The sequence below is a fragment of the Acanthisitta chloris genome, unplaced genomic scaffold (assembly GCF_000695815.1).
Source record: "Acanthisitta chloris isolate BGI_N310 unplaced genomic scaffold, ASM69581v1 scaffold125, whole genome shotgun sequence".
In the NCBI taxonomy this organism is placed as follows: Eukaryota; Metazoa; Chordata; class Aves; order Passeriformes; family Acanthisittidae; genus Acanthisitta; species Acanthisitta chloris.
The window spans coordinates 49,994-77,532 of record NW_008671896.1 but is presented as its reverse complement, the minus strand read 5'-3'; the positions used below and the strand labels follow the sequence as shown (position 1 = coordinate 77,532).

Here is a 27,539-nt window from a genome sequence, read left to right as displayed (position 1 = left end):
GCTTAAATCACATCAACCTGCACACATGCACAGGATTTGGAGATTTTGGATATATTTCTAGAGCCTACACGTGAGACAACACACACTTTGCTATACAAAAGGAGGAACATGAGTTTTTCCTCAAGTCCTACAATGCCCTGAGGATGCAGTTTCCACATGTGAGAAGAACTTTCTCCATACCTGGTTTTGCTCAGATTGCTCATCATCACTCATTTGTCAAATGTGAACAACAGAAATGTGTGGAATGTTTCATAGAAAATGAACAAAGAAGAAAACAGGTATCAGTTTTATAAAAGATGCTGGGTAAAAAGTAACCAGAGCTAAGCTTAAAACAGTAGGACAGACAGCACATGCTGACTTTAAAATAAAATTCCTTCTTATCAGCTTCCTAGAGAAGTAGAGTTATCCACATGCAAAATGGCACAGGTTGGCTGCTTGTCCAGACTTCAATAAATAAAATTCAAGAAGCTTCAAGTCTCCATCCCAAAAAGCAGATTTTAATGCAGTAAATCTACTTTGACCCTGCATGAACTTGTCTTAATGTGCCATGCAACACTGACTCTTCACAGGTGAAAAATAATTTAAAATAGGCTATTTTGCACAAACTGTAAATAAAAAAATATAAGAAAGGGAAAAACACTCAACTTGTTACTTCCGTAAATTTTAAAACCTCATACCCTCAACTCTAGTCTCACTTGTCACCATGAGGTTTGTGAAGGGTTGCACAAATTTATAGCATATGGACACAGATCTGAGCCATGATAACTTCCAGTGTTGAGGAATGTAATTGTTGCACTTTGGGGCAAAGCAAGAAACAAGTTTGATTTAAGAGTCTTTCAAATCCGCAGCACTAGCTTGTGAGAATGAACTGGTGTTTAGAATATTGCCTGTGGGCTAGTGAAGTATTTATTTGCAAAATTCCAACATTCAGCATTGAAATAAAAGAGAGGAAGAAAGATCTAAAGATGGCACCAGATCAAAACATATCAAACACCCAAAAGCCACAAACAGAAACAGTTGTATCCTTCTCTTTTTAAAATAAGAGCTATTTGTACCCTCAAATGTAACTCTTGTATTATTATAATCAACTTCTTCGCTTTGGAGGCACATTGCATGTCAGAAGGACATCATAGAACAGTCTGGGTTGGAAGGGACCTTTAAAGGTCATCTAGTCCAACCTCTTCATCTTGCTGCATCTTTGTCCAAAGAGATCTACACTTGTGGCATACTTGTCCAAAAGAGAGGTGAAAGACTCCTACATCCATTGTTCACATAATGACATTGGACCTGTGGGGTTGGCAGCATGTTCTCAGGGTCACTTACAAACCACACATCAAGAACATGCTGTAATCACAACCCAACTGTGAAAACAAGTACACCAAACCCAACCAGTGCCATGCAGCGCATGCTGGAACAACTTTCAGCATCTACTGGAAAGTCTTCCTACCAAAACTTTTAAAGAAACATCCAAAAATAAGAGTGAAAGCAATTTCAAAAGGACCATTTATTTTAGCAAACCACTTGGCAAAACACTGACTACAGCACAAAGGACACTTGTTCTGGAACATGCCTGTTTGGAGGGGATTCTCTGTAGGACAAACACGCAGCGCCACCAGAAGAAGCAAGCGAGGGAAGGAAGATTTTGCTAATTCAAACCAGTTTCACGCTGTTAACATGCCCTGAGCTTCTACATGTCACAGTTAATAAAGAATTAGGAAGACTTAGCTGGGCTCTATACCACTTTGCCTACAGCTGATGATGTCTCATGTCAGCCCCAATATGGAAGGCTTGACTAAGCAGAAGAATAAAGCAGTCTAGATACATCCATTTTATTCACATTACTAATATGATCATTAGACACAGCCTAAAATAATAATAAATCGCTGACTTCACTTAAGTGAAGGAAATGCAAGCTAGCTTACCACTGAACTCCTTGATTTTTATCCTTCTGCTCAACGAGCTGTGCTGTTATTTATGACTGTATTAAAACCTACTGAGTTATAATAAAACAGCTTCAGTACCTCCGAGTGCTTGATCATCAAGTTCGCTAAGGTAAGATAATCCAAGTCACCTTCATGCATACTCAGCTGGCTCTGATCTGAAGCATTCTGCTCAATACCAGAATTGGAATTTTTTTGAGGAATTTGACCAGCCACAAAGGTGGGTCACTCCTTGTACAGGGTGGCAAGGCACCACTCTGGAGAATTAACTCCAAACTGATGCCAGAGAGCATCAAAACTGAAAGCCAACACTGTCAGGGTTACTTTTGCATGACAGTGGCTCTTCCTAGGGAGTAGAGTGCTAATATTCAATACTTAAGCAACATCATATCCTTTCTTTCCTGCCACAAAGTAGGTGCCACTGCAGACATCACATTAGCCACGCGAGATTAAAGTTAACGACATTAAAAATTAAGTATGTTAATTCCACTCTAATTATAAACCCAGAAACCACAATTAAATTTAGCATTTTAGTTATTTCTTAGCTAAAGGAATATCACCTAATAATTCTGTAACAGAAAGACACATTTAAGGCAAATAGCCATTAGGCTGCATGACTTCACCTCTACACCCCATGATCTTATTCCCACAACAGTCAAACAGCAGCTACATCTGACTTCCAGAAAAAAAATAAGACTAGCATGGGCTCATTTATTAAAGAAGGATGCCAACACTTCAGCCCTTTAAGATCTCAAGCCTTACATGCATAGAGACATAGCATCATGATCTATTTTATACTTACAAAAATAACATCCAGCCACTTGGCTGGTTTTGTAACCTTCCCCACACCTGCCCCTCCATGTCTTTCTGAGATGAGCTGCTGAAAACCCTTCTCCTTGTGTTATTTCACGTATGGCAGGCAAATAATTAGCTACGCTGTGAATCTCCCGTGCACATAAATGACCCTTGGTCAGGCCAGAGGATGGGGTACTGCCAGGACCATCAACTGAACTGAAATCTTTGGCAAAACCTGAGCCAGCTGTCGGGAGCCCTGTTTATGCTGCAGTTGTAATAAAATGCTGCACTCAGGTTCATTACTTCAACAGATATTGTACAAGCATGTTCCCAAGCACAAAAACTCAAAGACTGTAAAAAAAAAAAAAGGCTATATAAAGAGATAGTCTAAACTTCTGCCATGAGGCTCTTCCAGCATATACATGTATCTGTCACTGCAGCATTTGCAGCACATGAGCAAATCAAAACCTCCAGCCTACGAGGGACAACAGGCACTTGATTCTCTCCTGCGTGAAGTCCTACCAAGGGTGGGGTTAGGGCTCTTTCTGCAGGACCAGAATCCCATTTTATTACACCACACCAGACAAATTCAACCTTTCCAAACATCTTACAGAAAACTCTTTTCAATGGTTTCATCTGAACTTCAGAAAAGCACAAGCCATCAACTCACCAGGCACATTGACACAACACAAAGAAGAGTGTGTGTTATCATTCCAGTTCTCCAAAGGTTAGTTGCAAATACGAATCACCCAGAAATTCAGAAGCAATAGTTTTGTCAGAAGATCAAAACATCTTTTGAGAAAGAAATTCAGGGCCTCCAGGCTTGGTCTCAGAAGAATCCTATTTTAAACCGCACTTGACCCGTGTTAATGTAACCCTTCAAGTGCTATTGCAAGAACAGAAGTGTGTTCACAAGGGGAAATAGGCAAAGTATCTTTCACTAAAGTCTTATTTGTTTATGTAAAAAAGCATGCATCTCCTTAAACACTGACAGAAACAAACATCATGACATGTATTATACATCATACTTCTCATCACTGACTGATAACACACACAAGGTTTTAGCTACCCAAGAAATAGGATGGGAACGTAACACAATTCAAGGCAACCAGATGCTAGGGATGTAATTAGAGGTTGAATGTGGATTAACTAGATCCCAATTCCATCTTCTTCACCTTCCTCACCCTTTTTTAAACCTCAAATATAAACCCATTTTAGCATGCCACTCCTTTACAGAATGGAATACATTTTTTAGAGACCTTACTGCTTAAAAAATGCAGATAAGCTCACAATGAACAGAATTTATTTTAAATGAAGACTGAACAGACAAAAGATTTCAGTAAAAGTTTTTAAAAAACCAGTAAAAGTTTAGGGTATCTTAACATCTGTTAGGAGCCAGAGGAGATGTCAGTGTAGCCACCATAGCCAACAACGTTGTGTGAGATGTGGGACCCCTTAGGGAAATGGTTCAGAACACCATAGTGCATTTCAAGCCACTGCTCTCAGACTGAACTCCCAGGAGCTGCTGCATAACACAAGGTCTCCTCATTTAATTTCCTCTGACAAGAATCTAATTAGTACTCATCAACAGCACTGGGCAAAAATAAGCTAATATGTAATACATGGGGGAAACTGGGAATTCACTTCAAAATCACATTGCTGCTCTTCACTAAGGCAGAACCAGCCTGAGAAGGTGCCAGTGCTGATGTCCAGCTGCTTGTTCTTGCCCTGCCACATCAGCTCACTGCTCTCATCCCTCAGTGACACAGGTATAGCAGTTTGCAGGGCCACATTGACACAGGCAATCAGAACCACTAAACTGGTTGTTAAAAAACATTGCAGGGGGTTGGACTAAATGATTTTTAAGGTCCCTTCCAACCCAAACCATTCTAGGACTCCATGACTGAGTAAAAGCTTTACCTGCTTCCCTGCATCTGCTTTACTCCACCAGGTGGCCTATTGCTTACAGAAGGCAGCAACAGCTATCTAGGCATGTTTTCTGGAATTGCAGCTACTAAGAGAAAACGCAAGGTTGAATTGACTATGTTCCTCTAATAGTTATCTGTCATGATTCCCTGGTTCCAGTCAGCACATTCCTCACTCCACATCCAAAGCAGAGCATCCAGATGCTGTTCTCAGTGTAAAACAGAGATCACACTGAGCTGAGAACTGACTCAGCCCTTGCAGCCTTTAACAAAAGTAGATAAATGGAATGAATACATCTTGTTGGGGAAGGTGCAAGTTCCAAGAGAAGGGTTTCTTAAGGATAAGTCCTGAGAACAGGCAGAAGCCCTGGCTGGAAACCTTTTCCTCCTTTTACATCAAACACTGCAAGGAAGGGCAGAAGGCAACTCCAAACAGTGACCCACAGAAGCATCAGCACTTTGCACAGAGAGATCACTTATTGCATAAGCAGCACTCCAGAGCAGACGGCACCACTTTTCTTCCCTCAAAAAGCCAATGTACAAAAAGAATAAACTCTTCTGAAAAGCCACAGCAGCATGATTAAATACTACTTTTCCTTTTACACAGCAAACCATACAGGGCTGAACCCTTAAGGAATATATGAACTTTCATGTGAATGGAGCCCATTAAGTGCCCTGCAATGAATGGTGCCTGTGGCCCAGAATTCATTTCCTTTTAGAAAGCAAAGAGGATGGAAAGCTTCCGATTGCTCGACACAAGTGCTGACTCATTCAAGGTCATTTTACTCCCTCCCTGAACAAACTGTTTCTTTGAGACACAGGCAGTTGTGGTTTTTCAGAGGAGTATGGTTTTGGTGGGAGTCCAGAAGCAGAATTATAGAATAGTCCAATTAATACTACAGTAAAATACTTTAAGACAGCTCAAAAGACAACTTTTCAATTAGTATGCCATGATAATATAGATGATTGCCACAGCATTTAAATCAGAAGTCTCACTTCTCAGAATTTTCTGTTTAAGACATGAATTAACTTTAAAGCACTGGTATAAGAGAGCAGGAATTAACTTTAAAGCAGCTCCTGAAATGCAACCATTGCTTCAACAGAACAGCCCTACTTCACATGAGGCTGTAGCAGAACTAAAAGCAGCTCTACCCCCTCCAGTTAAAACAATCTGTATTGCCAAAAGCAGGTCTATCACCCAGCTGCTATCAGGCCAGTGATGCTGGTTAAGGGCACCAGCTCCTTGGATCACTGAAACTGGAAAAAGTTTTTCCTGAAAGTATCATCCACTCTAGCCAGGGCTTCCCAAACCCAAAAGAAACAAACAAACAAACAAACGGAAAACACAAAAAACCCAAACAAACAAAAAAAACCCAAACAAAAAAACCACACACAAAAAACCCCACATAAACAAAAAAAAAAAAAACAAAAAAACCAAACAAACCCCACACCTGTAGGAAAAAACATAAGCAGAGAAGTCACAGCCTTAGGTGACTAGCAGTAATCATCTTAAAATTTAGTGTTCTGGACCTGGGAGAGGCAAATGGGTTGTTCACTACACTTCAGCCTTCAAATGTCTTCCTATTTTTTAAGCAGAGAATTTCCATTACTTGCCTATTTATATTTTCTCTGAAAAAAACCAGGAAGTTTTAAATCACAGCCAACCATTAAGCATATAACCTCAATTTGGATGGTTTCAACCAGGAAATTCTTGGTGACTTTTAGGAAGGCAGCCTGAAACACAATCTTTGATTCACCCCTCTTGACATACAAACTTCCTCTCAAATTCATGAATTCCTTTTGATTCTATCTCAGAATAACTTCTGGTTTGACACCACAACCAGCACATTTTAATCCACTAGTTTACTGACATGGCCTTTCATTGTAACTGGGAAAGAAACAGACAAGTCGGTGTTAGAACAGGGAGGGAAAAATACTCTGAAACTCACTCCAAGGATTTGCTGGAGCTTGCAGCAATGCACCCTTAGGCCCAGACCTGCCAGAGATGCCAAGGTGCCTGAGTGCTGCTGGGCTCCCAAGCTGAGCTCCAGTGACAGCTCCAGCACTGCCGTATGTTCAGCACCCACTGCACTCGTGTGGCCTGTGACGCTTCCCAGCGAGTGGATCTGCTGTTCTCCGTGTTCAGGAGGAGAGGATGCATAGATAGATATAAGGAGCACATTGTTCCAAGGAAGAAAAACAGCTCTTTGAAACTTTGGTTTCTTTAAACACACAAGCCACGCTCCTGCTGATGTCAACGTGCTCAATTGGATATGACAGAGATTCCAGCCAAGTTGGTAACACAAATGCTGTCGTCAGGAGTCAGGGATAAAAGTAGGTGGGCTGCCTGAAAACAGCTAATGGGTTCTGTGCTCTGCAAGCCACAGTAATTTAGAAAAGCAGGAATAACATAGAATCAACCAGGTTGGAAGAGACCTCAAAAGATCATCAAGTCCAACTCTACTGTGGTCACTAGACCATGGCACTACGTGCCCCATCCAATCTCATCTTAAAACCTCCAGGGATGGTGAATCCACCACCTCCCTGGGCAGCACATTCCTATGTCTGCGTACTCTCTCTGTAAAAAATCTCTTCCTAATATCCAACCTAACCCTCCCCTGGCAGAGCTTGAGTCTGTGCCCTCTTGTCCTGCTGCTGGTTGCCTGGGAGAAGAGACCAACCCCCACCTGACTCCAACCTCCTGTCAGGGAGTTGCAGAGAGCAATATTTACTACTCTTTTCCAGAATGGCATCAAATACTGCTCCAAATTATTCTTATTTCACTAGCTGACACTGTCTACCGAACTCAGAATTTGCAGCATAAAGCAGAAACAGGGTGAAATTTAATGCAGAACAGTTGTGCCTTACACAGCTTAGAGGACTGGAAATGTTCACTGGAAAACACACTCCAGTTTTATTGCTTAACCTTTTTGACTGCTCTGGTCTTACTTGCTGAACAAGATTATTACTTCTGCTGGATGCCAGTAGCAGGTTTATTTAAAAGACCTGCCTTGGTTTTCGAATGCAGTAACTATCACATACAGAATATAACAGGTTGATGGCTTAAAGGCACCTCTGGGGCATGAGCTGGTGAAAATAAAATCCAGGAACACAGGCAAACAACACGGTTAGAATAACGTGTGAAACAGGTTTTAACACCTGAGTATTAGCCTTCATCAGTGAAAGGAATAGTCTAGAAAGACGAATTCCCCGGCGGCTGAGAGCTTTCCCGAGAAATCCACAGACTCTTGGAAACTGGAATGCCATCTGCTGAGAAACCATGGAAGTGCAATGCCATGAATAGCCTGGATGAGTTATCAGCACTTCCCAGCACCTCGTGTACCTGTGTAATTACTGTAATACTGTTGTCGAAATGCTGTTTGTGATCAACAGGAAAACAATCTGCTTGGATTATATAAGCTATAAGCTATTAGATAAACTATACGAGAATTTTCAAAGAACTAGCTGGAACTTTAACTATTGATACTCAACAAGTCTAGGACACTAACTCACAAAGATCTATAATAAATATCGTTCCAGTATATTAAAAAAGATAAGACTATGATGTGTGATTACTTTGGCATGGACAGTCTAACTTTACAAAAACTGGTATTAAGTAAGAGCTCTGTTTGTTGGGGGTTGTCTTGGTGTTTCTTTATAAGATCCTCAATCTTCTGTTCTGCATCATTACAAGCTGGGAAAAAACATACCTAGTTCTAAGTCAATTTAAGCTATAAAAGTTTACTAACAAGTCTCCAAATAATAAACAAGTGGGTAACTGGCATCCAGTGACAGAGCTTATAGTGACAACCTGCAGGGTTGAGCTGTTACCCCAACACCCCAGTGGCCTCTCTGCAAGTGTTTGCAGGCAGCAAGTTACTCTCAGAGCTGGTAACAAAATTATTGGCAGAGTCATATTTCCACAAAGGCCATCACTTTTTTTTAGCATACTAGTCTGCCAAGCATATAAAAGCAGACATGTGGTTTTGCTGGGTCACAGCAGCAGCTAATGAACACAAGCTCCCCCAGAACAAGAACTACCCCAGGCGACAAAAAGAGGATGTAAAAAAAAGACAACCAGGATGAAGTCTTTTCTCATTTGCACTGAAACGCTGGATCAAATTCTGCTCCCAAATGATACTGAGGAGTTAGAAGTTCAGAAAAAGTCTTACGCAGGATTCAAGACCTGGCAAGCCTACCATTAGTGGAAGGCTAGCACAGCCTGCTTTTCTCTAGCCCACAACAGTTTCAGAAGTGTTGCAATCCAAGTCTGACATGATTAAAGGAAGATTTACAGTAATAGTAAGTTAATTCTTCAATTCAGACAGACTGACCCAACCAGATCCACTGGCCAGTGACTGTTGCTGTAACAAACTCCAACTGGATGCTGCTGTAGAGATATTCTCCCAGAAAGTGCAAAGGTATATTGATCCAGTGCTAGCCTGATCCTCTTATTTAATTTCCAAGTAATGCTATTCCCATCTATAAAAAAAAGAGACCACTGCATGAGCATTTTCCTAATCAAATACAAACCGTCTCAGTTCTGTCCTCAGTTCAGGAACAAATTTCCGCAACAAGCACTAAAGAGATGGGTTACTAAAATGGATCATTTTGCTCAAAGGACAAGACGTAGCTGGCACTTATTTCTGAGAGACAAAGGGTTAAAACAGTTACCCATTTCCTCAACTGGACGACTACTACTATTGTAAAGTCCTTATTCAGCTGAATTCCATCAGGCCATGCTTTCTTAACACAATCTGACATGTACTTCTTCAAGATCTTGGACTTTTTTTTTTTCCCCTTCCTCTGTTTCTCTGTAGCAGACACTAGAAATAAATACACCCAAAAAGCCAAATGGTAATCCAAACAAAGTAATATTTAATCATCAAGCTGGGGAGACTGATGACCAGACAGAATAATTTCTTTTTATGAAAAACCAAACCAAACAAAACACTTGCCAGGTCCTTTGCAGAAAACACAATACTGGGTTTTGTTTCAAGTTCATAACTTGGCTCTTAAAGTAGTTGATAATGAACCAGCAGGCATTATTTTAAATCAACCAGTTTTATTAAATGAGCCAGAAAGGAAAGAGGCAGGGCTAATTACCAACATTCCTTGATGAATTACCTAGCGGTGTGTGGTAAATCTCCAGGCGTCTTTGTCTTTATCCCCAAATTTATCCCTTACTTATTTCTCAAGAGGTTAAAGGACATGGGGCTAATTAAGGAACCAATCCAATGACAGACAGAATCATTCAAGGTAAGGCTGGTTTTCACTCTTTCAAGCTTTTGCATCTCTGCCTGGTACTTCTTAATCTAATTTTTTTTTAAAAGCAAAAAAAATTACTGCCGAGGAGGGGGAGGAAAAGTGCTAATCTTGTCACGGTCAGGCAGGTTGAAATTGCCATGCAGTGCTGGGCAAAATGCTACATATTTGTAATTTAGCCAATAAGAAATTCCTTAAGCCTCTCTTGAATGGCAGGAATGTCTCCAGCTTGTCACTTTGAATTCATTCACTATACAGGTTCAGCATCTCGGAGAATAATGCTGCCAAACTAGCTGAGGAACTGAAATATTTGCGAGGATACATAATACCCAAAGATTACTTTAAGCAGATCTAAGTTTTCACATTTAAAATTTAACGCCTATCCAAGGTGTCAGCAGAGTCCCCCTTAGACCTCCCCCCAACTCCTCCATTTTCCAGCGCCGCGTGTGGCTCCAGGCACTATTTTCTGCCAAATTAAGCTGTGGCTTTGACAAACACAACTGCAATGACCAGCACTCACCCTCATCATACCTCCTTGGCTCAACCAGCAAAGAGGAATGAGGTGGATTTTAAATTCATGTTGACCGAAAAAGGACTTAGTACAAGCTGTTAAAACCTGTTAGCTGGTGGGCTGTGGAGCCTCATCAGTGCTTTTAATACCCACAACTATAGGCACCTACAAATCTTTAGGAAGATTAACTCATCTTCTGTAGGTCCAAAACAGTCACTGACACATGGTGAACCACCATTTTCCCAAGGTCTGGCAACTCAGCCAGCAGATAATGTGTCTAGACCACAAAAAAAAAATATAGTGCTTTGAAGCTGTAACAGAGCAAACTTAGCAACCTCTCCTTAACTTCGTGGGTGTTACCATGCCAGCAGGAAGACAGAAAATCCTCAAGACCACCAACTAGGGTATAAACCACCAAGAACTTCTTAAAGGTACTCAGAGCTTGGACCTCCAGATGCTTCTATTATTCTGCGTGAACATATCCTTCTTTGCACCAAAAATGTTATTTCAAACTACCAGGTAACTCCTGTGAACTTGCAGGAAAGAGCTCTATGATAAGGAGCAGTTTCTCAGCTACCTTCCTGCTCCACTCAGACCAACTAGGGTATAAACCACCAAGAACTTCTTAAAGGTACTCAGAGCTTGGACCTCCAGATGCTTCTATTATTCTGCGTGAACATATCCTTCTTTGCACCAAAAATGTTATTTCAAACTACCAGGTAACTCCTGTGAACTTGCAGGAAAGAGCTCTATGATAAGGAGCAGTTTCTCAGCTACCTTCCTGCTCCACTCAGTTACCTGCATATGCCCTACACCCCCAGCAGCACAATTCAGCAGCAGCACAGCTGGTCCCACAACTTTGGGAGTTAAATTTTGTGTTACCATAAGCACAGCTAAACAAACAAGATGGAAAGATCACACATCTCATCAGCAACAGCCATTTCTCTCAACAGCTAAGCAACACACGTGTTTGCATCCATAGGGAAAGGACATTTGGGACAAAAGGTGAAAGCAGTGTTTTGCACTAGCAGTCAAGCAGTCAGATACTTGTACACAGAAGTATGTTGCCCCCTTGAATTCCATGCATTTTTAATGTCTAATACCCTAGGTGTTAAGCAAGAGTTTACATTTTACCTCTGTTACTGACCACAGGCATCAAGCACCAGGGCTTGTTTTGGAATAGCTTTCCATCCACTGAGCAAGCAAAAGATTTAAGGCCTGAGAGAAACTTTTACTTACAGGAAGGCTAGACACAAGGCAGGCTTTAGTGGTTCTGTAGCTAAATTCACGTTTTCTTCATGAAGAATTTGCTGAAGGCTTAAGGTACATATACCAAGAGTCACAGAGAGTAAGTAACCTTAGTTTAAATGTTCTATCTGTAGCTCACCAAGACTCAGTCTGGCAAATCACTTGTCTAAGTTGATTGCAAATACACACCATGCTTACCTAACATACCCACACACACACTACTATCTACCATTGTCAGGTGAGATTAAATTAACTTTTAAATCAGATAAGTGTGTCCACAAACACACACTGGCTGGAGCAGGCGCTACCACACATTTATCTTGACATCCCATTGTTCCTGTTCTTCAGAACTGTGAGATAAGTCCTCTATACAATGCAGTTTTATGGTAATTATTACACCAAGAACACTACTGCCAACTGCCAAGCCTTCCCTGCGAGGCAAGGCTGTGTTACCACCACAGGTCACTGCAATAAGCACACTGGAAAAGTCCTAGGAGGAGGTAATTTTGATGCATGTGTGTAGTCATTAACCTCAGTCTGAAGACATGGTTGGCATGTCAAAAATGAAGAACTACAAGGTATCTAATGCAAAGAGCTTATCGTGGTGTGGCATTTAAAATCTGAATGAATAACATAAAGGCAAGAGTCCAGCCTGGTCACCTGCACCTTTCCAAGCAGCACAGCACTGCTGTTCACTCAGAAAAAGTTGCTTTAAGGGGAGAGATGAGCACAAGTTACAACAATGGGATGGCACTGAGAAAGAGATAAATGGACCAGCTCTGGCATAATAAAGCAAGAGAGGAAATCTAGAAAACAGTATCTGGCTCTAGGCTTTGAAAAGAAGAGGCTTCACCTTTAGGACAAGAAAGAAAGGCCACAATGAACAGAGGCAGCAGTAAAGAGCTGTAATTCTAGCACCAAAACAGCAGTTAACATCTACCATGAAGACACCAAACGAGGCAGTGTAGCAGGAGAATCCTAAGTGGAGTTCTCACTGGCAGATAAATGTTGACATACTCAGCATATTAAAGCACTGTTGAATGCAGATACACTACTAAAAATCCCTTAATTACAAACACTAAAAATGGGTTTGCAGCTTATGTTTCCACATACATTTTTACATACACATATATTTTTGGGTGAACTGCCCTGTTAGCAAGGGCAGCTGTATGAAGAAGTACAGATTCTACATCCAGAAAGGAGAGATATCAACACATAGTTCGCCTAAGCTGCATCTGCCTTGTCCAGATCCCCTGGAGCAAGGGAACTGTTTGCTCACTCTCCAGAAACAAGCAAAAAAGGGATTTTCTGGAAAGGGACTTGTTACAGCATCTGCTAGTCAAGAGACCAGCTTTTTCCTCACCACCTGCAAAGCGTTTGTGCAGTGTCCAAAAGACATCTGCAGCACTGCAGGTTCTCCCTCCGGCCCCCAAGGCTGTACTGTGCAGCAGCATCCAACACGGCACTCCCAGAGAAGCATCTCCCAGTCCAGCACCTGTGCCAAATGGAAGTTACATTCTTAAATCCCAATGGCAGACAAAGAAGAAGAAGAGACATGAGCAATCCAGCAGATTTCTTACTGTGCTTTTTTTCTTACATTTTTTTCTTACATTTGGTTTGACAATGCTCAGGAGGAAGAGGATGTACAACAACCACATCCTGGGATGCGTTAGCATCCAGCAACAGGGACAGACTGGGACAAGGACTACACCATTTCACCACAACCTGACCTAGTGCATCACATTAAAAACATGACAGCAAGTGTCACATCCATACACCAACTGAGGACTGTCAACAAATATCATGGGGGGACGAAGGGAAGAAATGTTCACCCCCAGTTTTCCACCTTCCATCTGCTTAGTGAGACATCAGAGGGCTGGACGTCAGCTGCCCACCAGTAACATTTTCAATCCTGCAAGAACTGGCAATATTTTCAGCAGAACTCATTTGCAATTCTGTGGGACGATGCTGGCCCTGAGCCTCCTTTGCTGACTCCTGAGGATGCTCCTGTGCTGCTTCTCCCATGGAGGACACAAGTCTTGCTCACACCCGTCACAGTTCCTGCAATGCCACACTGTGTTTTAGGCAGGCAGGTCCAAAGTATTTAAGGGACTGTGTCATGCTTGTTTTGAACATTATATTATTCCAGAAATCAGGCAAAGCAATACAAGCCACACAGCATGGCAAAAATCCAATTTTTGTAATGTCTCTCCATAAGCACACAGGTGAGTCCCCACTCCTCTGAATTTCTGCAGGAAGTTCACTTGCTGGACCACTGCAAGTTCTATAAATGAGATTATTTTGAGACAAGTGGACTTACTAAAAAGCAATTTTCAAAAGCAAACCTTAATAAACATCTTGGATCTGACTATTTCTATCAGCAGAACTTCACAAAGATAAACCCAAAAAAACAAGTAAAAGATCTTGCAGCCTGGCTTATGGGAATTTGCTGGTAATCTCAGCCTTTAAAATAATTCCTTGGTTTCTTACCACTGGATCTTTTCGATGTTTTAGATGAAGGAAAACCTTTTTCCTTTTGTGTCTGTTAAAATCATGTATAGTATGGTGAGCTCCAAACCTGAACTGCTACAGTGCAGCTTCGGTAAAGATGCCAGAGGCACCTTACGTAAAACTCTGGTCATGCATGTCAGCATTTCTCACTGCTGAACAATAAAATCCTAGAATCAGCTGCCTGGACTGACACAGAAGACTGAAAACTATCCTACAGATGAGGTCAGGGTATCAGTGCCTGTCAGAAAGGCAGGGAGTTGTCCTGACAGAAACTCAGCAACAGACATCACTCACTTTACGAGAATCTTGAAAGTTGCTTGGTAGGAAAGGAGACAAGGAGTGGGTAAAGGGGCATGAAAGGCATGAAAAGCAGAACCCAGCAACTGTATCGCATCAGCAGGAGATGCAACCTAAATAAATGTCAACACACAGCTGCTAGGACTACAGGAGAAGTGCTAAGCTAAGTTTAGCTAAGCTGAGCTTCCAGCTAAGCAGGAAGAGAGTAACAGATCAGGTCCAAGACAGCTCTGGGGACGCTGATTGACAGACAAGCCTCAGTACAGACCAAGAACACATTCTCCAACAGTCCAGGATTCAACCACCTTAAACAAATTTATCTCCACAAGGTATGGGATTAACAGCAGTATTGTTTTGTAAGTGGATGACTAAGGAGCAACAGGACTAACCTACCATCAGGCCTCAGTGACTGCAGGCAGGGACCTGACACACAACCTCCTCAAGCCCTGGGCTAGCCCTGCCTACAGAAATGCAGCCACCAGCTCCCAGAGAACAGCTCTGGAATACTGAAGTTGAGACCAGCAGCAGTGCTTCTGCTCCAACAGATAAGGACTTCAACCAGACAAGAGAATAACTTAACCAACAACAAAAAGAACAGCTTAATACCAAATAAGCTCAGAAAACTACAAGACACCTGGATGGAAGAAGTAGTATGAAGACATCTTAAGATGGACTCTTTGCAAAGAAGGTAATTATTTTAAATAAAAACATAAGCTTACTTTGTACCTCAGGAACAGACCCTGATCCAACATTGATACAGCTTGAAACGACTCCAATGATCAACATTTTAAGTTCTGTATTCTTATTTCCAAGGCAGAACCAGAAGGTGAACTGCAGAAGCAAAGACTTCCCAGTAACATCTCTCTGTAGAGCTGATCCTCAAACACCGACAGGAAGTGGATGAGAAGGTACTTAAGCCAAACTAGCCTGTACACCCCTGAATCCAACACCAGCTCCGCAGAAGGATAACCCAAAGCTGTACAAAATCTTCCTCTTGCTGTGAGATTTGACGAGATACAAGTGCATCAGACCTATTCCCAGTCCATCTCTTAATTAGGCTGCACGAAGCAACTTGAATTCCAACAGGTCATTTTCTACCTTGCCAAGCTACATTACTTGGCAGAGAAGTGATGCAATGAGACGTCATTACTCAAGAAAATGAAATCCCATTTATTCACATGGCCTTGAGCATACTAAATTATGCAATTTGGACATTCCTATGCAATGTGACATAGATTCATATATATTTCTCTTTCTCTATTGTTTCTAAATTAACATCTTGGAAACAAACATAAAATCCAAGCCCATTAACACCTTTGGCTTCTTTTTAAACTAGTCATTCCGAATTACCATCTTCAGATACGCAAGTATTATTCTCTTCACACTGTGAGATATGGGTGAAAGGGCAAGTCACACACCACAATTAAAAACATAAAACCTTGACAAATTCAACAGGCTCAGAGTTGTGTTGCTTGATGCTAAGTTCCAAAACAAACAAACAAAACCAACAACAAAAACAGCTACTATGTTTGGTCTTGTTTGTGAAGTAATACCGAAAAAGATCTCTTCTAAAGACAGTTGCCTTGCAGATTAACATTTCTGAAAGTGCAAAAATCCCCTTTTTGTCTATCTCATTCCTTAAGGTCACTAAATCCAGACCATCTGGATAATAAAGTTACCAACTCAGTTCCCTATTTATCTAATTAAAACTTCTGTACAGCTCATATGGAAAATTTGTCTACAGCTAAAAAACAACTGAAGTGTAAAAAGCAGCTGCAGGGAAATGATGTCACTGCAGGCAGAGCTGGCTGTCAGCACACTGGCACCAGGAAGATCCTGAGTTATTGTTAATCTCAGCTTTTGAGCCAAATATCCTATTTGGAAAAAAACCAAAACAAAAACAGAACACCCAAAAAACCACAAACAGAATTATATGGACCTTTCAGCCAAATCCTACTTGCAGTGAAGCATCAGTGGTAAATTTTCAGGAAGATCATTACTTCAAGTCTGCTATTTTGTACTATTTTTTTGTACAGAACTGGTCCACTTTTGTCAATAAAGGATGAATCTTCAGCTGCTTTCCCCACCAAAAACACAAGCAGCAACACTACACAAAGCAGTCTCTCTTCTCTCAGAGACAGAGACCAAGAGGACTTGTTTTTGCTAATTTTGACTGTTACTTATGTAAATGTAGATGGTGAGAAGACAGACATGAGTTTGGTCCAGCATGCAGCTCATATTTCCACAACCATCACCTTCAAGACAATTTTGTTTTATTTTACAAGCTGGTTAAGGATGCATTCTCTTAATGTTTTGTTCTGCAGGGTCATGCATTCTTATCTGGGCTAAAGACAAGTGCAGGAGAGGTGTCCTCCCTCTTTCCAGGAGATCCTTCTCCATCAGTAGGAAACAGAGGATATATACTATTTTTGGAATCCTGAAGACAAGGACTCAGGTTCAAGTCCTTTGCACAAAGTTTCCTAGTAATGCTCTAGCAGGTTACAGCTTTGCATACAGATCCTGTGACAAGCCAGTTCCCAGTAATCCCTTTTGCAATAACCAAACATCACCTTTCACCTGCAGTGTCTTCTGTAGTTTGTCCCTCAGAAATCAAGGGCTGCCTCCCCTCCTCTCCCAGAGAAAAAGGCATTTGCAAAATGAACAATAAATTCAACTGCTAACGCTTCTTCAAGACATTACACTCCTTCCTTATCAGTAAAATACCATCAGAAAATAAACACTTTCCTACAAGTTTTCACAGGGGTTTAAAAAAACACCCTAAAAGTTCATATCGTAACATATAAAGATGAAAGGATGTATAAAATGTAGCATATACTGATTTAACTGGGTGCATGACAAAGAAAAACTATTCCATAGCACCTACACACCTGCTGGATCTGAATTATAACTACAGTGTCATAGCCTGGAAACAAGTTTAAGAAACTGTTAGACACAAACATTGCGAGCAACGCACAAACATTAGACAAAACAGCTATTCCCAGACAATTCCAGATGCCTTACTATGTGCCCATGCACACATGCTCAAAGTAGATCATATTTAGCTTCTAATGGAAATGTGTGTGTGTAGAGAGAGAGAGAATGCAGAATTAACTGCTGCTTTTTTGCTCCTAGATCACAGACTATACTGGACTATGCTTCTAGCATCCCAAATAGGTGTCAGTTTTGGCATTGATAACACAATGCCATAATGCAGATCCAATAAATAAAACGACCCTACATTTTCCCCATGAACCCATCACAAGGACAGCCTTGCAATCCTGAGCCTGCAAAGCTACTTTAAAACTAGATCTTTGATATATAACATCGATGAGCAAACTACGAGCGGTTTGTAACCAAGCTCAGTTAACTTAGGTGGTAAGAATACGTTTACTGACTGAACTTGGTGGTTACTAAACATTAGACTGTAATAAAAAGATTCAGCAATAATGCAGAGAGAACTCTCCAAAACTAGGGAAAATTAGTCATGAAATATGTCAGCAAACTTCTCCAAAACGTTTTCCATTCTTTTACTCGCACATTTCACGTCGCTTCAGCCTACTTGGACTTAACCAGTGCGTGAAATTATCTCTTTTCTTATAGCTGTTCACGTTTTTCCCTGAGTAATTAGCAAGCTACATCCCCTTTGACAGAGGGACACTAACAAGCTCCTACAGTTTCCAGTAGGACAAGGAATCCAAAGCTACTAATAGCAAACAAGTCATTTAAACAAAAAAGGATTACGAAGACTCGTTGCAAGAGGCTGGAAACTCACCCATATTTCAGATTAAGGCTTTCTGAGGAGCTCTTTTGTAAAGAGTTTTGACTCCATCTTACAAAAATATTACATTGTTTTCTTTTAAAAACCAAAATATTGACTGGAATATCTCCTAAGAATTGCTGCTTTTTGAAAATATTTAAGTGCTAGAAAGATGGAGGAGTGTTTTCCAAAGGGAAAATGACGGAAACATTCGTTTTGTAACAAAACCTCCTCCGGAGATCTTACAGTTTAAAGGAAACAAAACTTACACAAACTTTTTTTTTTTTTAAAAAAAAAAAAAAGGTTTTCCATTCTTCACTACTGGGACACCAAAACAATCTGCAAATCAAGCCAAAATGCAATTTCTTTGCAAAATTTCATTGCCAAAATAAACCCGAGAACCATGTTCCTGGTAAATAAAGTACGTTTGGATGAGCGCAAGCTCCTGAGCGGAAAGGCAGAATGATGCGTACCTTGAGGACCTCCATGGGCACCTGGGTGGCAGGGGGCAGGCTGGTGGGCACGCTGACGTTGATGGCAGGTGTCTGGCTGACAGGTACTCGCTGCTGCATGAACTGGGCTGCTTGCTGCTTCTGCTGCTGCTCCCGACGCTCCTGCTCCTGCATCTGCTCACGCATGAGCTGCTGTCGTAGCAGGATTCGTGAGGTCATGCTGGAGGAGCTTAAGGGAGGCTTGGAAGCGCCAGGATGCTCGGAATTGCTGTGGGAAGACCAAGGGAAAAAAAAAAGACAGCTCAGTTTCCACAAGTGGGATGGCGGCTCCAGCGGTCGGAGCTGGTGGAGCTGCACCAGAGTGGGGCAGGATGGGTGAGGATACGCCGCACCGCGAGTGGGGGAATTCCACACCGACCTACTTCAGGTACTTAGCAGCCACATTAGGCTGCCTGAACTTGACTGCAGCTAACCAGTTCCCAACGCCAACAGCCAGCTGTAAAGAGCTACTTGCTCTTTTATTTTACAGCCATCACCCACGAGAAAAACATATGCTTTTATAGATAGCACCAGGCACTCATATTCCCTTTCTTAAAAAAAAAAGCAATGAAGGGTTGCAGCAAGTCTAGGGATTGGTATATATAATACTTCAGTCTAATAATCTAGCTCAAAAATGTACAGATAAAGTAAATCTACATCTCCCATGAAAATACAACATAATGAAGTCCAGTTATTTTCTGCACAATACTACCCTGGGGTTGGATTTGCTGGCAGTGACACTCTTCTGAGCTAGAAACCAGACCTCTACAAAAAACCTCCCACCCCAGGCCTACCAGCATCTTCTGAGTGCAGTGAGACACAACACAGGCAGAATAAACAATAGAAACAGCTTTATTCCACTCGTACTTCATGAACGGTATCAGGCTGGCCTGAGCCAGCACACAGCACTGCTTCACCACCTAAGAGCTACTTCTGAGCCACCCACTCGTACTTCATGAACGGTATCAGGTTGGCCTGAGCCAGCACACAACACTGCTTCACCACCTGAGAGCTACTTCTGAGCCATTGGCAAGCAGAACATGGGAAAGACCATGGGACTTGGCCATGGACTGCAGGGACACCTTCTGAACCAACTCATCGTTTTCTTAGGCCTCAAAACTAAAATCCGTTTGTAAGACATTCCTGTAGTGTAAGGCAGAACAATTAGGGTATGTAAACACGAAGCTGCACATCCTTCAAGGGAAGGATGTTGGAAGTGGGTAAGAACACATGACTCCATATAAGAAAGAGCTACAGTGTGCATAATTCAGGATATTTGGGTTCCTGTTCTGACTGCTGCCATCATTCATGGAAGAACAGGCCCTGCATCTACCATGATGCAGGGCCATGCCTGGGGAAGCCTCCTGCTCCATGAGGAGGCAGCACCTCAAAACCCCAGCTCTGGCTCCAGTGCTTAGGTGGTACCTGCAGGATGCTGACAGGACACAGTCTGGGATCCAGCATCCCCTCCAGGTCCTGCTTAGAGACTGCAGGCACCAAGAGCCAGCGCTGCTGGAAGTTCTTTGGCTTTGTTTAGGACTGATGTTGAACACAGTTCAGGGTAGAAACAAAGAAACAAAAACCAAAAAAAAAAAGGAGAACCCACACTTAACTGCCCCAAGAGATCAAACTGTGCTCTTCCAGAGCACACATTCTGGGGGCAGGGAGGCAGGGGACCATCTTGCTATTTAAGACCTGTCAGGTTGAAACATTCACAGAGACACTGATCCTTTTGATAAAACAAGAGAAAACCTTTGTGGTGAAACTAATGCAGCTGCGGAATAATCGTACTAATTAGCTGCTCAAGACAAGTCATTGACTGTGATACTTGTAAAAAACACTCTCCTTTCAATTAAGGGCGAAGCATTCTCACATCTAAACGCAGCAGCTTGTTCTGTGGCTGCACATCTGAACCACTTTCACATTTCCAAACTGAGGAGATGCTTTATTTCCATGACTAGGATAATTACAATCACTGGTCTCACAATGTTTTTGATTACGAATTCCTACCAGGAATGTTTGAGCATGCACCCTCAACACATGTATATTTATTTATTTATGAGTACATGTACTACTGAACTGCTAATATTCTATTCCTGCCCACCAATAACACTGTGCATCCCACACTGGAGACCACTGTAATACACAAGCAAAAAAAAAAGGCACTTAGATGCTGCTTTCAAGGAAGGATTCATTCTCCTCCTGTTGAAGGAAAGCCAATTTTGTATCACAGTAAGCAGCATTTTTATTTGTGTGCTACTGGCATTTTTTACAAATAGCTAATAATGCAAGATCGGTAACCCAGCAGTTCCTCCCACATTCTTTCATTTTGAACTGTTTCTCCTCCTACCAAAGCCATCTCAGAAGAACCTTCCCATATACGAAAACGTTGGGGAATACAAGGGAGAAGGAAGGAGAAATTATTTCCATATCATTTCAAACAGCTCCTGCCAGGAACCTCATCTCACTCATACAATTATTTTACCAACTTAGACCAAGTGTCCTTCCAGCATCCTGCCAGTGATTCAGGTCTGTACCATTGATTGAAAATTGTCAACAAAAGCTTCAAGTATTGTGCCTTTGAAAGAGAGTCCCAAAAATTGCTGTTCTGCCAAATTCTTCAAGGCTTTTTTTTTGATTTTGCAATTCAGCTCAATATTTCACATGGTATAGAGACACAAACCCTGAACACAGGCAGCACTTGGCAGCACTGTGCTGCCAGACCACAGCTACTGCCACAGCACCATAGCACCATTCAGGTTAGAAAAGAGCTCCTAGATCATCCAGTCCAACTGTTAACCCATCACTGCTGTTATTCCCTGGGGAGCTCTAAAGCTCCTCCCACACACAGGATGGTCTCCCCACACCAGCACTCCTTCCACTTGCCATGAGTGGCACTGTTCAAACGTGGAAAACTGTTTGAAGCTTTGGTATCTCATCTTCTAAGTCTGCCCCATGCACAACACAGGTTGTCCTCCAGCCCACCTGCCCTTCTCCACCATACCTGCTCCTCTTCTCAAGCACAGAACACTCCGAGGTGGAATGGAAGATGGTTTGGGTTTCATCACCATGTACACTCCACCAAGCAAACAGGAGGTTTGTCAAAAACTCACTTTTCCAATCAAAGAAGAGATTAAAAAACTTGTTATTTCAAAGGCTTCACACCAAGACAGTTTTGAAAATGCTTATTTTTAAACCTTTTTGACCATTACATGCTGCTGCACAGGGAGATGATGTCCTGTGATCAACCTCGGTGCCATGTACCCAGAACTGGACGTGTGGATTGAAAAACTCTCATACATGAATTGATTCACTCCCAGATTATGCAGAGCTGGTAACAGCCCACACACAGAACTGATACACGATGTGATTGAGATACTTCCTGCAAACAGTTTATGGAAACCATCTAATTGCAATAAATGAAACCGACTCATCCTTTTAATTGACACATGATTAAACCGGTTATCCATTAGCAGTGTAATAAGCACAGGGTAATACAGACTGGGAGTTATTAGTTATGTGTCATGTGCTGATCCAATTAATCATGAAGTGATACTATTTTATTAAATAAGTTTAAATTACATATCCTTTGCACAGATGCCTGGGAAATGTTAGTTACTGCACCAATGAGTTATAATGCAGGTGGCTGTTACATAATAAAAGGCAACTGATCAGATGAAAATCAAACTGCATTTTGTTGACATCAACTCCAGAGATTACAAAGACCATGTCTTTTAGAGCCTAAACTACCATCCCAGATGTGTACTGATTATTTTATCTCTGTCTCCTTGGGCAAAAAAACAAGCTCATCCTTGGTTGGCCAGTTTTGATTTCAGATTCTTAGACATTGATCAAACAAATTCTCTGGTTCACATGCATCAGTTGTGAGTTGTCTGGTTTACAAGCATTACTTTGCATGCACACCTATGTATTTGTTAAGAAATTTCCCTGGAGATACTGAACTGGAAAAAAACTACTTAACTCAACTTTGCTTTGTAATTACTGCTTTATAATTATTTTTTAAAGAAAAAATAAAAGCTTCCAATGCAAGGTTTCTCAGACAAAAGCACAGATCAATCCCTCAAACCCCAAGCTTCCTCAAACAGAGATGAACAAGAATGAAATAATATGCCTTATAAAAATAAAAGAGCTTTCAAAGCCACTTGCTCCGGGCAGGATGCACTACCCTGCTCTAAGCAGGGAAGTGGCACACACAAGGGAGGCTGCTGCTCTCCTCCATTCATGCCAACTGTTTGTTAATGGGCTAGTCCACAGAGAAATCAGCCAAGAAAAGCAGATTTAGCACCTCAAGAAATCCACGGAACTGCACCAGATCTCAGAGGTAAGAAATAACATGGGATTTAATCTCTTGTGTTTATGTCTTATCCTTATCTCATTCATAACTATTTATAGAGAAGACAGGCATCCACATTTAATTATCCAAGAGTAGCATGAAACTATCTTGATCTTTAAAGGCACCAGATGAGAGGTTGTCAATGCTGCAACTCAAATACTTAGCTTGACCTCCAGAAGGCATTTTCAGAAGAGACCACCACACAGCTCCCCTTCCAACACCCCTCTTGTTCCAATGACCACTCGGGTCTTCTCAAAAATAAAGTTGATTTATCCAAATTCTGTTCTCAGTCTCTCTACCAAGCAGTAAAACCTCAAGAAACTTTTTGTTCCCCGTACTACATATGTGGCTGAAGCAGCAACACTTGTAGCAGCATCTAACCTGCCAGTCAATATCACTGACACAGAGAGGGGTGACAGAGAAGGGAAGAAGACCAAAAGAAAAAACATTAATCCAAGAGGGAGCCAGATTACACACACATCACCACCACCCCTAGAAAAACACCAAGAAAACCCTACACAATCCCTTCTCCCCCATCTTCAGCCAAGGTAAGGATTTCAACTACTCCAGCATTTTCCCCAGAGCACTGTGTACTTCATTCCTAACATTTAATAACTGATTGTGGGTTCCAGCGACGCTCCACTCACCGCGCCAACCGCCTGGCACTGCCTGAAGTATCAATGTAAAAAAAAACAGCCCAAGATTTGGCACTCTCCTATGTCCTGACTTGCCAAGGACAGAGCAGTTACAAAAACGGTGTGGAGACCTTTATCAGCCTTTATAATAAAGCAAGGACTGTGTTTCAGGCTCCTACATGAAAGGTTTCCGCACTTAAAGGTTACATGTTTAAAGGAACAGGCTGCTGCTGCATCTGCTCCATCATCAAGGCAAACATCTTCTGTCCCTCCAGTGCTTTCATACCCTGACCTGGAGCAGCTTGGAGCTGCTCTCCTGCAGCAGCACTGCTCACCCTACACCATGGGCTGCACCCACAGAGCAGCCTGCAGCCCACCAGGCATCCACTCATCTCCCCGAGTGCATTCCGTGCATCTGGTCAGCTGAGAAAGGAAGAAAAAAAACCTCTGCAATATCCATCATGCAGACCTGCTACCCAACAGCTAAGGGTTGAATTGCAAATCAAGTTAGCTCAGTAGATACACCTGTCTTTGAAAAAAAAAAAAAAAAAACCCAAACAAAACAAACACAAAACACCAAACCAACAAAATCCAACCACACAAACAAAAACATTTAATCCTCAGCTAAGAATTTTTTCAAGTCTCTGGATACCATTTAGTAGTTTTCCATTTTTCTTCCTGTCTTTAAAACACACCTTCACAAGCTGCTGAACATAATGCTTTCTGAACTTAATGAAAACCTCTCTCATGACCCAGGAGCACTCACTAAATAATTATTAAGCTCTGGAGGTGGCTTTTGCATGAGTGTTGACTTAATAAAATGCCATAGAGTTGATCTGCTTCAATGCCCATTTACTTGGGGACACAGCTTGCAGGATAGCCTGGAAAGCTTGATCACGACTAGATTAAGGAACAAGGTAAAATTAAGAGGTTTAATCTAGAAGCTGCAAAAGTCACATTTTACAATCCTTTCCTACCATTCCTGTTAAAAGGGAGATAAATAATTGCAAACCTTGAATATCCTCAAATACTTTCCATATAATAATCATTATAATGCACCAAGTCTTTTTACACCTAAACCAAACGTCTGTTAGCTCCAATGTGTGTGTATGCCATCAATTTCTGAAAGAGATAGATACATATATCTATGTATATACATTTTCTTTTGAACACAGAGTATTTTATAAGCCTTCCCCTCCTGAAAGTCACCATCACTATCTCAGCCATAGCTGCTGTGGCTCTGCAGCAGACAGTGGTCAGCTCCCAAGCATGGTATTTTTAACTCCCAGAACACAACCTCCACCACAACAAATCAATCACACAATGATCGGCTCACAGTGCCCCAGGAAAGCATCACTCACAGACAGAAGCTGTCAAAGGAGCAGGGCATGAACATCTGAACTCTAACAGCTTCCATCTCTCCCCCCACTTTTGGGTCCAAGGGGTTTTGCTGAGCACCCTCGGGTGAAAGTCAAGCAGCGTCCCCAGCCAGCTGTGTCTCTAGGGGTGGCTCCAGATAAGGACCTGGCAACTCCAATCCCCACGGAGCAGCAGCACAGGCAGCAGTTCCCAGTGCCTGCTGGCACTGCAGACCTGTGCAATCCAGCACCTACCGAAGGGAAAAGAAGTGAGGGTTGAGGCAGCCACACACAAGGTCTTCAAACATCACAAAACGACTCCGAAACAGCGCAGAACTCCAGAGTCAACATCTCGCTACATCCTGCCTCACCTGCATCAGGGTGCTGCACAGACTCCTGATGGAGACAGTCCAGAATGAGGTGTGGATCAACAGCAAGCAAGGAGAAGTGCCTGGCACTACCACAGTGCTGACCAGAATCTCCAGCCCCACGCCCTGGTGGCTGTACCACCCTCACCATCCCGCGAGGACTGCGAGAAATGGAAGACACCTGGAAGACACCGGTTGGTGTTGAAAGCACTTCTCCCATTCATTAATTAAAAGGGGTGTGATCAGGCCATTAACACCATAGAGGAGTGGATAAGGGCTGTCTGTAACGGCACAGTTTTCTCACGATCTTTATCACCAAGAGGACAAAAGGGTGGGTGCAACATAAATTTGTTTTCTGGGACGTAACTCCTTCACATGTAGGTGAACCTTCACCTAGGAACCACTGGACATGCATCTCAAAAGAGGCAGACATGTATCTGTAACGGTATGGAGACTGGATGTGATGAGGTACACATCATTTCCCTAGTTTCACCTCTGCTCAAACAGGCTGAAATCCTCAGGCAGAAAAGGAACAAGCAGGTGAAGATATCCACACACACAAATACCTCAAGCTCCAAAAAAAACCACTGAAGGGTTAAAGGAACTTAAAACGTAGTTGGCTGTGTTACTCAATATTGACCTGGTATTCTTCTTCAAACTTTCAAAGCCATCACAGGATCACAAACTTACAGAAGACATTACCAAAATAAAATAAAAATTTTAAAAAAAGGCATGAGGAGGATTTGTCTTTCACTTGAAAGTCTGACCTTGTTAAAGGCTTTTTGAACCATTTTTCAGACACCACATCTATGGGTACTTCCCGCTCTAAAGAGCTCTACACACATTTGCAACACAAAAAAGCCAGATAGCTAAACCAACCAAGAGGTGATAAAACAAAAAGCAAAGAGATAACATTCGGCTAACAAGCTCTGTAGTTTTTGATTTTGTAATGCAGAATTTACCTTCTTTTATCTGGGTAAATAGAGACGATAACACTATTCCTGAGAGCGAAGATGACGTATGATCAGTGCACATTTTGATACTTTGCAACTAGAGAGTGCCCATGTCTGACTCCACAACAACTTTCCATCATATCTTGGCTTAGAAATTATTTATCACTTCCATAGCTGGATAGCAAGTTTATTCACAGAGGCAGCCCTGCAGAAAATGAGACTAGACCATGTTGTGTTCACAGCTTGTACCCATCATTCACATGCTCAGATTCCCTCCCAGCTAAAGAGCCACTCTGCTCCTCATGGCTTACCATGACCCAGCAATTCCCAGCCTAAACCCTTCCACTCATCCAAGGTTTTCTGTTTATTGACTCCACTGTTACAGAACTATTCAAGGCTTTCCAAAGACGATGAGGCAGCTCAAAGCCTCATCTCGCGCAGATGACATCCTCGCTCTGGTATGCTGAGCAAACAGGATCTTAAGGAGCAAAAGGGAAAGTGTTTATCCCAGGTTTGCTTCAAATGATTAAGAACCCCAAACAGTCATGATGATGAAAACCACAGTGAATTCAGTGCTGGGTATGTGACCAGTCGGTGCTATTGGCATGTAGGACTTGGTTGTTACAGTGAATACTACACACAAGGGAACAAACCCTAACACATTACAGCAACAACTCTAACATTAAAATGATCTTGGACAGACAATATGCAAACTCTCAATTCAATCTCTAGCCACAGCACTTGCTGTTCATTCCAGGACCTGATCAGATCAGCAAGAGTCTTTAGCAACCTTTCTTTCTAACAAAGCAAGTTCCCAGACTGCAGAAACCAATTCCTCAGCATCCACATGCTTGAAATAAACTTCAGCTTTAGAGTCCTCAAGCATTGCTCATAGTTCTTCTGCATTTTTGTCTATTTGTGGAAGAGCTATTGGGGCAAAGAGGATTGTGTGAATGTGCAAGCTGAATGACTCAGTCAGAGGGAAAAAAAAAAGCCTTCATTCAGCAACAAGTTTCTTTATCAATCATTTGGAAATTTACACTGCAATTACAATTTGCAATTGAAGGACAGATGTGCCAGACTTGCTGCCTTAGGTTTTCACAGCACAGACAGGATGGTGAGATAAACTCC

General features: G+C 41.9%; 1 protein-coding gene across 3 annotated transcripts in view; it reads right to left on the bottom strand.

Moving 5' to 3' along the window:
* The window catches only part of MITF (microphthalmia-associated transcription factor), a 51,504-nt gene extending 26,358 nt beyond the window's left edge, over positions 1-25,146 (bottom strand). Inside the window, exons 1-2 of one of the 3 annotated variants that reach the window (XM_009074264.1) lie at positions 25,091-25,146; positions 18,723-18,969 (exon numbers count right to left, since the gene is read on the bottom strand). In XM_009074264.1, coding sequence (XP_009072512.1) covers positions 18,723-18,969; positions 25,091-25,146 — 303 coding nt within the window. Of the gene's footprint in view, positions 1-4,168; positions 4,174-18,722; positions 19,015-25,090 lie in introns of those variants that run through there. The other 2 variants (XM_009074265.1, XM_009074267.1) reach the window with 2 other exon arrangements.
* Between the last annotated feature and the right edge of the window lie 2,393 nt (positions 25,147-27,539).